This window comes from Hyaena hyaena, unplaced genomic scaffold (genome assembly GCF_003009895.1).
Source record: "Hyaena hyaena isolate Hyena2069 unplaced genomic scaffold, ASM300989v1 scaffold_600, whole genome shotgun sequence".
In the NCBI taxonomy this organism is placed as follows: Eukaryota; Metazoa; Chordata; class Mammalia; order Carnivora; family Hyaenidae; genus Hyaena; species Hyaena hyaena.
Genome location: NW_024081234.1, coordinates 624336 through 638237, shown reverse-complemented (window position 1 = coordinate 638237; position 13902 = coordinate 624336). Strand labels below are relative to the sequence as shown.

General features: G+C 61.7%; 1 protein-coding gene across 1 annotated transcript in view; it reads left to right on the top strand.

Moving 5' to 3' along the window:
* COL18A1 (collagen type XVIII alpha 1 chain) overlaps positions 1 to 13902 on the top strand; it is a 50152-nt gene that overhangs the window by 7899 nt on the left and 28351 nt on the right. Inside the window, 4 exon segments of the mRNA XM_039257094.1 lie at positions 4339 to 4883; positions 11721 to 11807; positions 12018 to 12062; positions 13626 to 13755. Coding sequence (XP_039113025.1) covers positions 4339 to 4883; positions 11721 to 11807; positions 12018 to 12062; positions 13626 to 13755 — 807 coding nt within the window.

Genomic DNA, 13902 nt, shown 5'->3' with positions numbered 1-13902 from the left:
AGGTTCCTCCGTGTCTTTCGTGGCTGACGGCCCGTTTCTTTTTGGCGCTGCCTACGTCCCGGTGTCGGGAGGCACCGGCGTACCTGCCCGTCCCCTCCCGGAGGGCACCTTGTGGCTCCCGGGTCTGGCAGTTATGGACGAAGCTGCTGTGAGCATCTGTGTGCAGGTGTCATGCAGATGTGGATGGTCACCTCCTCCGGGCAGACCTCCAGGAGCGTGATTGCGGGGTCGTGTGGTCAGAGCGTGTTCAGTTTTGTGAGAACCCAGCCAACCGTCTTGCGAGGCGGCGGCACCGCTCTGCTCTCCCAGCGGCAGGAAGGAGGCGCCCGTCCCTCCGCGTCCCCGCCAGCGATCCGCGTTGTCGGCGTTCTGGGGTGTGGCCGTCCTCACGGGTGCGCGGTGGTGTCGTCGTCGTCTTCACTCTCATTCCCTGATGACGTGGACACTGCGTGTCGTCTCTGGGGAGGCGTCTCTTCAGGCCGTTTGGACATTTCCTAATTGAGTTCATTTTCTTATTGTTGAGCTTTAAGTGTTGTTTGTGTCGTTCGTACGTGTCTTCTTTTATCAGATGCATGTGTTACACGTATTTTCTCCCAGCCTCTGGCTCGTCTTCCCGTCTCACCAGTGTCTTCGCAGAACAGAAACCTTACACTTCTCTGCAGTCCAGTTTATGAATTAGGTGGTAGCTTTGGTGCTGGATCTAAAAGTCCCCTCCTCTCCGAGGTCACCTAGGTTTCTCCTGTTTTCTCTTCTAGAAGTTAAACAGTTTTGCATTGTGCGTTTAGGTCTGGGACGCACTGTGAGTTAATTGTTGTGAAGAGTGTAAGGCCTGTGTCCAGGGTCCCCCTTTGCGTGTGGGTGTCCGGTTCTTCGAGCACCCCTTGTTGAAGAGACTCCCTTTGCCCCCCGATTGCCTCTGCTCCTTTGTCGAGGAACCAGTAACTGTCTCTGTGGGGCTCTCTTTCTGGGTTCTCTGTTCCGTTCCACGGATCAGTTTGTTTCTTTCTCCACCACCGCACTGTCTTGATCACTGTAGCTTTATAGTGAGTCCGGAAGTCGATGGTATCAGTCCTCCCCTCCAACTTTGTTCTTCTTCAACATTGTGTTGGCTATTCTGGGTCTTTTCTCTCTTCCTATAAACTTCAGAATCCGTTTGTCAATATCCACAAAGTAACTTGCTGGGAGTTGGATGGGGATTGCATTGAATCTATAGACCAAGTTGGGAAGAACTGACATCTTCACAGTATTGTCTTCCTATCCATGAACATGGAATATCTCTGCATTTATTTAGGCCTTTGATTTATTTCAGCAGAGTCTTCTAGTTTTCTCCACATAGATATTGTACATATATTTGTTATATTTACACCTAAGTAATTAACTTGTGGGAATGCTAACGTAAATGGTATTATGTTTTTCAAATTCTGCTTGCTCATTGCTGGTATATAGGAAAGTGAATTTTGTGTATTAATCTTGTATCCTATAACCTTGCTATAATATTAGTTCCAGGAGTGTTTTTGTTTTGTTTTGTCAATTCTTTTGGATTTTTTTTGCATAGACAGTCATGCCATCTGCAGACAGATTTATCTCTCTTTTCCCCATCTGTGTACTTTCGTTTCCTTGTCTGGCTTTGCTGCGTTAGCAAGGACCTCCAGCATGATATTGATAAGGCGCGGTGAGAGAGACATCCTTACCTTGTACCTGATCTTAGTGGGAAGCTTCAAGAGTCTCCACATTATGTATGATATGAGCTGTACGGGTTTTTTAAATAGATATTCTTCAGGGGCGCCGGGTGGCTCAGTCGATTGAGCATCCCCCTTTGGCCCAGGTCATGATCTCACAGACCATGGGTTCAAACCCCATGTTGGGCTCTGTGCTGACAGCCCTGAGCCTGGAGCTTGCTTCAGATTCTGTGTCTCCCTCTCTCTCTGCCCCTCCCCCCGCTTGTGCGCTGTCTCTATCTCTCAAAAGTAAATAAATGTAAAAAAAAATTTTTTAAGTAGATATTCTTCATCAATTGGAGGAAATTCTGCTTTATTCTTAGTTTACTGAGAGTTTTTACCATGAATGAGTGTTGGATTTTGTCAAAGGCTTTTTCTTCATCTACTGATGTGATTTTGTGATTCTTTTTTGTTAGCCTGTTGATGAGACGGATTTTCCGTTTGTTGATTTTCAAATGTCAAACCAGCCTCACATACCTAGCTTAAATCCCACTTGGTCATGGCTGGCCTGGTTGCTGAAAAGGAAATTGTCTTCACCTAGGCAAGTCCCCCTGTTTCCTCCATCTGAGGGGAGTGTGGGCTCACAAGACAGACTCCCGCTTGCCAAAGATGTCACCCGCTGCCTTCCCACCAAGGTGTTCTGAGCTCCCAGAGCTTGGGCAGATTGCAGTTTCCTGCCCGAAGAGGCCGGGCCAGCGGCTGCCGCGTCTGCATCCTGAATTAATTTAGAAAGCTCGTAGCTGCCTGGGAGGAGGGGCGGTGGTGGGCATATCCGTGTGAAACTCTGGGGACAGTTGAGTCACGGTCACTAGCACACAGGCTGGTGAGAGTCCTGTTTGCTTCATCTCAGAGCATCTCCCTGTGTGCGCCTCAGGCCCGGGGAGCTTCTGATCTGAAGGGACGACCACAGCAGCTGCTATCTTGGTGGACAGCAGTGTCTGTCGTTGAGCATCCAGTGACCACTGATCTCCCAGGGCCCCGGGGTCTTTCTGGAAGGGCCCCTGCTCCCTGGCACTGAGGCCAGGCCACCGTGCCACCGAGACTTCTATCGCCCGGTGCCTGGCTGCTCCCCACTTGCCATCTGCGCGAGGGTCTCACCTGCCAGACTCGGGGAGGCCTGGCTGGCTGCTGGTGCTGCCTCTCGGGCGGGACGTCAGGGCCATGCCGAGCCGAGAGGCCCTCCGCCGCCTCCGAGCACCAGGCCTGGCAGGTGCCCAGTGCATGTCCTCATGTGGGTGGCTTCTGTCTCTCTTCTGTTCCCATTCTTTGTTCTCAAAGAGCTCTTTGAGAGCAGAACTTGCCTTAGGAGGTTGGGGTTCGGCATCTCTCTGCTCTGACCTGGGAAGTCCCGGGCCAGTCTGGGCCCGTGGCTCCCGGCAGACCCCAGGCCCCCAGCGCACACAGATGCGTACACACATTCGTGCACACGGTCGCGAGCTCGCTCCCCACCTTCCTCAGGACACCGCTGGTCGGCAGCCCGTTTCCAGAAGAGCGTGTGCCCGGTGATCACACCTGGGAGGAAGGCCACACCCGGGCTGGAGGTGGGGCCTCGAGAGAAAGGGCTTCGGGCCCTGGCCCTTGACCGGGCTGGGCGCCACCTGGGGAAGTGGGCGTGCTTGCAGGGAACCACCAACGTATGGGTGTCTCCTTGAGCTGGCGGGGCCCCTCCTGTGTCCAGCGGGCCCCGCCCTCCGCCCCCAGCACCCGACCCTGAGGTCTTCCGGCTGCGGAGGCCCCTGCACTCCCTGGAGGTGTTCTCGGCGCCTCACCCGCAGGCTCGTGCAGGTGCCCGGTCGAGTCAGACCCTGCTGGGGCCCAGGGCTGGGTCATGGGGGGCAGGGCCGGTGCCCCCTCCCCCCCAGCAACCTCTGGTCCCACCCGGAAGGACGAGAAATGAGAGAGAACTCCGGGCGCCGTGGCTGCGTCCTCAGCCCAGGCCGGGGGCACGTGCTCTAGGACCGAGGAGGGTATTTGAGCGGAAGGGGCCGCCCCGTGTGAGCATCCGTTGGTGAAGGAGACCACAGTTCTCCCCGGTGGCTCCCGGCCACGTGGCCCCTCTCCAGGTCGGGGCGGCTTGGCAGCGCAGCGTGGACACCGTGAGGGGGAAGAAGGCCCCTGACAAACCTGGGCACTCGGGTGGGACTCGCCGCATCACGAATGAGCAGGCGCAGAGTCCGGCTGGTTCCGGCCGGGACAGCCGGCTGCCTCCCGCTCTGATTTTCCGGCCCCGGGGCTTTGATTAGGTCCCGGCTGGATCGCAAGGTAGACAAACCGCAGGGAGCGGCCTGTGCTCCGCTCTCTCTCTGTGATGCGGTGATGTCGTGAAGGTCCGTGCCCCCCGACGGGGGCCGGAGTCTCCTTCCCACTGTCTGAGGGTGGGAAGGGGTCCGGGGGGTGGGGTGGACCCACATGGGGGGTGAGGATGGGGTGCAGCCCCCGGCACCCTCTGCAGGCCGTGCAGCCACATGCTCGCCCCACTTCGGGCCCGGGAGCCACGAGTCCTGGCCCCGGGAGGGTGCCGGGCGGGTGGGGAGCCCCCCGTGGCTCAGTGCCCCCCGGCACCCCGCCCGCTCGGTGTCTCCCAGGCACAGCCTCACCGGGGTCTCCCTCCTCTTTGCAGAGAACCTGGGCACGGAGGTGGGGCTCCTGCAGCTGCTGGGAGAGCCGCCGCCGCCCCAGGTGACCCAGGTGGATGACCCCGACGTCGGGCCGGCCTTCGTCTTCGGCCCGGACGCCAACAGCGGCCAGGTGGCCCGGTACCACTTCCCCAGCCCGTTCTTCCGCGACTTCTCCCTGCTCTTCCACATCCGGCCCGCCACCGACGCTGCGGGGGTGCTGTTTGCCATCACGGACGCGGCCCAGGCGCTGGTCTCCGTGGGCGTGAAGCTGACGGCCGTGCGTGACGGGCACCAGCATGTCCAGCTCCTGTACACCGAGCCTGGCGCCGCCCGCACCCACACGGCCGCCAGCTTCCGCCTGCCCGCCTTCACCGGCCAGTGGACGCGCTTCGCGCTCAGCGTGGATGGCGCCACCGCGGCACTGTTCGTGGACTGCGAGCTGTTCCAGAGGGTGCCCTTGGTGCGCTCCCCGCGGGCCCTGGAGCTGGAACCCGGCGCCGGCCTCCTCGTGGCCCAGGCTGGAGGAGCGGACCCCGACAAGTTCCAGGTACGCTGATGGCCACCGCGCCCCGTGGAACCCGCCACCGGGACGAGGGACAGCCTGCCCCTGCCTCGCGTGCCCGCCCCAGGGTGAGGGCCAGCCCCGGGGCAGAGCCGCCGGCCGCTCGCCTGCAGGCCCCGGGGGGAGTCTCAGAGGCCCCTTGGGACCGTCACCTTCCTAACTGCATCCCGTCCGTGGCACACAGGAGCCCCTCCTTATGCGTGGTGCCTGTGGTGACCCCGGGGCTCCAGGCCCCCTTGGGTGGGCAGGGGCCGGCGTCCAGGCGTAACGACGTGACCTGTGCACAGTCAGAATTGGGAAGCTCAACGTGGTATCCGCGGAGCGCAGCGCTCAGCATGGGCTGTTGTGGGGGGGCTGCACCGTGGCCGCTTCAGGTCACCCACCAGCATCAGCCTGACCCGTGTTGTCACCAAACCACGCAGCAGGCCCGCAGCTCAGCCTCCGAGCAGTGAGCAGCAAGGGCGCCATTTCCCCAGGGCAGCTGGCTCGTGGCGGTCTCCACCGTGTCCTGGGGGAAGCCCCTCCCCGCCAGGCCTGGCCTTGGCCTTCATTCGGGGGGGAGGCCGATCGCAGAGCCTGGACTGGGTCTTTCTCCCGGGCCCTCAGCCCCTCACTTGTGGGAAGCATTAGCTGGGCTCCCGCCTCCCACGAACACGCCGTGGGCACCCTCCAGGGACACTGACTCACAGACCCCCTAGCCCTGAGCCTGGAGCCAGCCGGCATCTGGACCGTCCCCACTCTGTGGTCCAGACAGGGGCCCCTGTGTGTGCCGAAGGGGCCGTGTCCCCGGGGGACAGAAAGTTAATTATTGCCCAGACAAAGGCTGCTTGATGAAAGTTGTTCTAAGTGCTGGTGACCTGGGTGCTGAAAGCTGACCTTTCACCTTTGGCAGGAGCTTTAACCCATGGGGTCTGGGAGCCGGCAGGACTTTGACACCAAACTGGGCCTCTTTGTGTTTCCATTTTGATCCTCAAACATGATTAGCTGCAGAGAAGTCAGAGAGAGCCGTCCGTCGAGGGGGCTGCGTCCCCTGGCAGTTTGTTGTGACTTCCCGGGAAGTTGAGGATAGAAAAGTGCCCCTCACGTTCCCCACGCCTCTAACGCCTCGCAGAAAGGCTGCCCGTGTGCTGGTGGGGGCAGGGCTGCCCGGGTCCCCAGCATCGCGGGTGAGGACGCCCAGCGCCGCCTCCCTGTGCCTGGTCAGGGCTGTGTGTCACGGAGGCGAAACACGTTCGCCTGTTGAAATAGGCAAACAGTGGGTGTTTTAACTTGCACTTCTCGTTTGCTAATGTAGACAGCTTTTGATTTTTTTACATGATTTTTGGGTATTTGCTTTTCTTCTTTTGTGACTGGCCTGTTCATGTTCTTTGCATTTTTGTCTTGGGTTCAATAATTTCTTATTGACTTATACAAACTCTTTATATAGGAGAGAAAATGGCCCTCTGCTTTGTGCACTGTGATTCCTATCTCCTAGTGTGTCATTTCCCTTTTCACCTTGTCATTTTTTTGTTCAAACCATTGAGATGTTTAAAGTGTTTATGTGGAAAATACCCATGGTGAGAAAATACGCACATGGCACGTAACGTCACGGCCGAGGCTCTGCAGGCTAGGAAGGCCGGGCGGAGCAAGGCGGCGCCCTCCGCAGCCCTGGGCTGTGGCCTGCTCTCCCCGGCGGCAGCTGACTTCACTTGTGTCACATGCACCTGAGCCAAGAGCAGTCTGGCTCCTTCTGTCCCCACGGACTCGAGGCTTCAGGAATGTTCTGTGTGGGTGTTTGATCGGATTCCAGCTGGCCGAGAGAAACTTGTAGAACAGAAGACAAATCGGTTTAGCACAGGGCTTTGCAGACTTTCTGAATTGAAGTTCCTGGGGAAGGATCACTCACGTCACGTGATTTATAAGATTTGGCAGAAGCGAGCTCGGGACTCAGGGAGCCAGGAGGAAGCTGGGCGTCCCCTCCGGCCTCTCCGAAGCGGGGCGCCCCGCCCTCACCGGCGCCGGTCCAGGCGGGTCTGGACAGAACCTTGATTGTTTGCCTCTGGTCAGAAAAACTGGTCTTTTCGGGTTTATTCTTTTTCTTGAGTCAAATGTGGTGATAAGTATTTACCGGGGGGCCCTGTGTGCCTCGCAGTTCTGTTCACAGCGCTTCCCCTAAAGCGCCATTTCCAACTCTTTCTCGGTGGTTTTGTGCCCTTTTACTTTTTTTAACCATTTCCAGAGCTCTGCGGCCGCATTTCCCTAGACTCTCTCCCCATTCGCTGCTGGCCGCACGCCTGCGTCTCTGTGCAGCTCCTCCCTGGGCCACCCCCCCACCCCCGGAGCAGACGCGGCTCTGGGGCTGTGCTCCAGCGATGGCACTTCACGCCGAACATTCATCTCCCTTGTTCACGGGACTTTCCTCCGCATGTGGCATTGTGGGCCCCGTTCCATAGAAGTAAGCACCCGGCCCACTGGAGCCAGGGGGCTCCCCCAGCCGTGGCAGGCTCGATGCCCAGAGGGCGCGGAGCGGGCCAGAAAGTGTCGTCAGGGGCCAAGGCCCCCAGCCCAGCACTCAGATCCGCCCCCCTGACCGAGGGAGAGCCGGGCGCCGCGGCCCCCGCTATGCCCCCGCCCCAGCTGACGACGAGCGCAGTAAGACGGCCTCGACGTGATGCCGCCACATCCCTGCCATTTCCTGCCGCGATCAAGGGGGAGAGAGGAGCTGCCTGTGGCGGACGCGCTTGCCCGGACGCGCCCCCACGAGAAGGAACCGTGAGGCAGCAGGGGCTCCCGTGCCCCTCGGCCGGGACTGGGCGCGAGCAGGTGGTGAGGGGCCACGGAGCAGGGGCGCAGCTGTGGTGGGTGAGGAAGGCGGGGGAGTCTGGCCCGAGCGCCACACGCCACCCCTACCCCCCCAAGCAGGGTCACTCAGCTCCACCCACCACCAGGACACGGCGCTTCCCGGCAGGGCCCTGAGGCCGGGTCAAGGTCACCTCCCAGAATCCGCTGGCCTGAGGCCAGTGACCTCCGTGACTCGCTTGCACAGCACAGGGTTCTCATCACACGAGTCCGCCACACGGGGGGCAGCCCGGCACGACAGGACGCGCCCTAGACGGTCTTTGTTAACAAAGCAGGATGTCCCCAGATTTCACAGCGTCCGCCTCCGGGTCCGGCCCGTGTTTGCAGTGGCTCCTGTGGCTTTTGCACCACCGCCGTCTTCCCCACTAAGCGCGTCCCCGGGGAAGTGCACGTGGCTCCGGGAGCCGCAGCCAGCCCCGCCCTCCCTCCCACACCCCTGCCTGCAGCCTGGGGAGCGGCCTCGGGCCAGGCGCTGGTGCCGGGAGCTCCGAGCCCCCAGGAGGGGTCTGTGGGGACCGTCACGGTGGGACGTCTGCCCCCCACCCCACCTGCCGGGAGCGCCCACGCCCTCCCCTCACGGCACCCCTGCTGCCCCGTGGAGAGCTCGACCTTCTAGAATTTAACACCTGCCCTGTGCTGCCCTCGCGTCTCCAAACGGTCACCTGGGCCACCCTGGCCCTCCATCAGCGGGACTGGAGGGCTGAGGACTTGCATCTCCAGCCCGAAGCCAGTGCTGCCCCCCGACCTGCCCCCTGCGTCTTTACAGGGTGGCCCGTATTTCCCGGGGAGCTGGTGCCCCCAGGAGCCTGGTTGGTGCAGGGCACCTGGGCGTGTGTGAGGTGTGTGCAGCGTTCCCCGCTCCTGGTCTGCACATGTGTGCTCGTGTGCATGCAGCTCTCACATGCACACACGTGCTCTCACACATTGTGTACACCTCACTGCATGCACACATGCTCACGTGCACATACGTGCTCTCACACACTCATGTACACACCTCACATGGGCACATGCTCACAGTGCTGTCATTGTGTGCACACGTGCTCACATGCACATGTGTACACATACATACACACGTGCTCACACATAACCCACCCACACAGAGCTCACACACGTGCTCACACACATGTGCACACTCACACACGTGCTCACATGTAACGCATCCACAGAGCTCATGCACGTGCTCACACACATGTGCACACTTACACATATGTGTTCACACGTAATCCATCCACACAGAACTCACACGTGTGCTCACATACACATGTGCACACTCACACACGTGCTCACATACACGTGCTCACACGTAACCCATCCACACAGAGCTCACACACATGCTCACGCACACGTGCACACTCACACACGTGCTCACACGTAACCCATCCACACAGAGCTCTCACGCTCACATGTGCTGTCACTGCATGCACACGGGTGCACATTCACATGCACACACGCACTCATACACCTCCCACACAGCTTGGTCACTCTCCGTGGTGGTTGGACCGTCCAGGAATTTGCAGGGAAGAACATTTGTCCCTCAAATATGCCAACCGCTGCCCACAGCGACTCCCTGCACCACTGGCATGGACCGCCTCTCGTCCCGGGCCCCTCAGCTGCGGGGGCCTGTCTGCAGCCAGTCGCCGAACTGCCCCTCCTCCACGCGCCACGGCTCACGGGTCAGGGCCCTGGAGGGGTTCTCAGCAGTAGTCCCGCGCGGTCGGTCAGGCCGTCCCCGAGTCCCCTGACGGCTCTGCAGTGAGTTCCCTGGTGACCACCGTGAGGAGAGCCAGGCCCCAGTCTGACCTTGCGCTCTGCGGCCACGAAGCAGCAGGCGGCATTGTGCCTGGAGAGATGGCGGCAGGGACCCACGAGGGTGACTCTGGGTCTGATGGCAGCAGCAGCTGCAGCGGTGGGAGGGCTGCTGGGCTTGGGGTTAGACACAGGCCCCTGCTGGTGTGGGTGAGACATTGGGGGCTAACCTCTGGCCACTGGAGACCGTGCTCTCTGTGCCTGGACACTCTCTTCCTTAAAGAGATGGAGATCTCATCTCCACCTTCCAGAAGGATACCACTGGCGCCCTCCCGCAGTGAGGCCACCCAGCAGCCTGGGGACAGGCCCGTGGACGGCGACCCCGCCCCCGGTCCCTCAGCCCCACAGTCTGGCCGCCGTCTGTCGGCCTCCCTTGGGGCGCCACAGGGCCTGGACCTCACCCGTCGGGTGCTGGTCCTCACCCAGGTGCCCAGAAGAAACTTCTGGAACCAATGACCATCCTGAATCCAGCTGAGAACCAGGACAGCTTCCTTCTGGGCTTTGACCACAGAGCCACGGGCAGCTCCTGCCTCTGGTCTTCCGGAACATGCTGTGGCTGGTGGGAGAACAGTGAAGATGAGGTACATGGTCCTGCCTGTGGCCATGTTTCCAACACCTGAGTCAGCCCAGCTTCTGGACCCTGTGCAGCTCCGTGCACCCCACGTCAGCCTGTGAGCCAGTAGCCACTTTGGTGGCCCTGAGTCATAGTGGCTGCCCATGGTGTCAGCCCCTTCGTGCAGAGAAGGACAGCGCGTGTGTGTGCAGAGCGCCGATCACGCACCTGCGCTCCGACGGCTCCCCTGCGGTCCTGCCTCCTCAGCCGCCGCCTCCCCCTGCAAGTTGGGAAAATGAGCACCTTGTGGTGATTGTGGAGCCAGGGGTCTCCCTCCACCTGAGTCCCGCCCAGGCCCGACCACCCTCCAGAAGCAGGTGCGTGTGTCTGAACGAGCACATGTGTGCAAGTGCACGCACGTGTGTGCACATGCATATAAGCATGTACCCACACAGCACATAGCTGCACACACGTGGGCACACGCACACAGCCACACAGGGAGATGGCCTCACCATCAGCAGTTGGGGCATGGAGCCGAGAGTACAGAGTCCGTCGGGCAGGACTGGCCTCAAGTTCAGAGATCCAGGAGTGCTTCCTGGAGGCGGCAGCTGTGGGAAGTGAGTGGGGCCCTCAAGCAGGGCTCACCTGGGGACATGCAGGGGTGTTGTTGGTTTGCTGTCACGTGCCCTGTGCTGGTGTGGAGCAGGAAGGTCATGGCATCGAGGGTCAGGGGATGAAGGGAATCTCAAGGTCATTTGGAGGAATATACAGAATAGTGGAGGGGAGTCAGCACACGGCCCGCGGACACATCCAGCCTCCCCTGTTCTGGGCAGCCCGCAGGCGAGAAAGGCTTTCACACGTTGAAACGGGCGAATCAGAAGGGGACTCTCGCGACGTGGAAATGACCCGAGTGACATCTCAGTGTCAGTGATGCTGGGAACAGCCGCGCTCAGCCCTCGGCGCACTGGCTGTGGCTGGTGCCGAGTGGACGCGCACCAGGCGGCACGGAGACCGAGGCCTCGGCAGCTGGCTCTTTACAGAGAACCTCTGCTGACCCCTGACCCCTGACCCCTGACCCCGGCCCTTCTCTTAGAGCTCAGAACTTCCAAGTGTGCTTTCTGCTTGGGGAAAACGCGCGGGAGTAAATCCCAGTGGATCAAACGTTAAGAGAAAAACAAAGCAGATGGAAACCACAGGCGTGGACACCCACCATTTCCAGGCAGGGACACCTTTAGAAAGCGGCCCCGGTGGCCTCTGGTGCTTGAGTGCAAGGGCTCAGCCGATTCGGTTCGGGGCCAAGCGGCGGCGGCGCGGGGGGCGCCACACAGACTCCGCCTGGGAGTCCGCGCCCCGGGCTCATTCGGCTTCGCCTGCTGCTCTTCACTCGCGGGCTCTGGCGGTCCCCGAAGCCAGGGCCGGACGCGGCTGTCCCCTCCCCGCCTCCCTGAGGCCCCGTCCCCTCGCGCAGGCGCCTTTGGAGCCGCGGCGGGGACCTGAGGGCCGCCTCGTCCTGCACCTGGTCCGTCTGCCCCGTGACCCCGCGGAGATCTGCCCCGAGCGGGTGCCGGCGTGGCCGTGCCGCCTGCCTCGGGCCTGCGGCGACCGCGCTCTCCCTCTGCCTTTAGGGGACGATTGCGGAGCTGAGGGTGCGCGGGGACCCCCGGGTGAGCCCCCTGCACTGTCTGGAAGAGGACGACGACGACAGCGGTGGGGTGAGTGACCGCGGCCGCACCCCCACGGAGGCCCCCCGGGCGGAGGGCCCAGGGCCGGCGGGGTCGGGACTCCCAAGTGGTCTGGAAAGGTCTCCTTTGAAGGGTGTCATTTGGGTTCCAAGATCCTGGGACGACATTTTCGCTCACCCCCAACCTCAGAAAGCACGTGCGGGTTGGTCACTGGCTCCCTCCTTCTTCCTGCAAACCCAGGTGTCCGGAGACTTCGGCAGCGGGCAGGAGGGCCCGGAGCAGCCGGTGAGTTGTGCGCCCCCCGCCCGGGGCCCCGTCGGCGACCCTAGGACACGCTCCCAGCGGGACTCGGGAGTGCGCCCCCTTACTTCTGTCACAGGGGATTTAGAATTCTGAGTCTAAGCCCCCGTCGGATCTCGGGGGCGACAGCGAGCTCTGTGCACGCGTCGCGTCGGCGGGGCCGCAGAGGAAAGTGGGCGGCATCACAGCGAGGAGGTTTCCGGAGGCCGAATGCGAGCCCTCCCGTTGCCCCGTCCCAGGGCTCGGCCCCGAGGGCCGGGACAGGCAGAGTGCTGAGCTCCACCCGCTCAAGGGGTGCTGGGGACCCCCATGGCCCGTACCGGCCGGAGCAGTCCCGGGAGGCGGCCCAGCAGGCCCCCGCTCGCAGCAGGCATCAGTGCGCGGAGCCTGACGGGGCTCCCGACGCCCCTGACCAGATGCAGGCTGGCTCTGGGCGCTCGCCCCTCACCCACCGAGCTCCCGTGTGTACCAGGGTGCCTTGGGGCAAACCGCTGCATGGGAGTGCAGAGACCCCCTGGAAACGTATCCGAGCTGTGCCGGGGCCACGGTGAAATGCCACAGCTCTGCGGCCCCTCTTAGTGGGCTAGATGAGTGGCCGGCCCAGGGCAGGTCCGCCCCGTGGCCCACAGTACTTGACCCAGGAACCCACGCCCGGCCAGGCTCCCGTGAGGAAATTGGGCCGGTCACTTAGGGCGACAGCAGAGGAACTGGGCCACTGCCCGTGCAGGGTGGCCGGGCAGGGGCACGAGCGGCTTGCAGGGGCCCCTGCCTTCTCTCTGTGGCCTCCACCCTGTCACGCTCAGTGGCTCAGGAATGTGGGGGGCCAGCCGGGGCTTGGGGGTCCCCAGGGCCCTTCTGTCATCTGTGGGTTTGGGGCCGCAGAGAGGCCTGGTGTCCGGCCCCGGGCCCCCCAGCCCTCAGGCCTCAAAGACATGCCAGTCACTGGGTGCTTTGAGCTGCACGGTTCACCAGGAAGCTCCTGGCCGACGTGGGGTGGGCGGGTGCAGGAAGTGTCTGGACTGTGTACTTGAATGTCACCTTGTGCCCGTGTCCCTGAGGCTCCAGGGTGGCCCTGGGGATCAGGAAGACGTGCTTTCAGAGCAGAACCGGACTTGTCTCCTCAAGAGTGGGTGCAAATCACCCTCCCTGGCCATGCGGTCCACTGGTCATGACCCCCACTGAGAATAGGTGGAGGCCACAAGCCATCTGTGCTGTGAAATGCCCTCGGGGTCAGGTCCTGACCCCAAGGAAAGGCCAGGGCTCTCAAGGGTCACCCCGGGGCTGCCTGGGGCCCCGCATAAGCAGAGTGGGCGCTGGCCTGTCCCCTGTGCACGGGGCACCTGCAGGCTGGGGTGCCCTGGGGCTCACGGGCCGGGACCCCTCCCCGTGGCTGCTGAGGGGGAAGCAGCTGTGGAGACTCCCATCTTCAAGAACCGGTGCAGACCGCAGACCGCGAGGGTCATGACCTGGCAGGCCGGCCCATACACGAGCCACGGAACATCTGCGTCTGCCGAACAAGGGCCTTGTCTCCCCCTCTCACCTTGCCAGGGTCCGTCCCCAAAGCCCAGCCTCCCCGAGGCTCCACCGGTCACTTCTCCGCCCTTGGCTGGAGGCAGGAACGTGGAAGATTCCAGAACTGAAGAAATTGAGGAAGAAGCCACAATGTCTTCACTGGGAGGTAAAACTGTTTACTGGTGGGGTGTGTGTGTGCGTGAGTGGTGTGTGCATGCGAGTTGGGTGTGTGCAAGAGTTGTGTGAGCAATGTGCACGTGTGAGCGATATGTGTGTCAGTGGCATGCGTGTGTCAGTCGTGTGCATGGCTGGC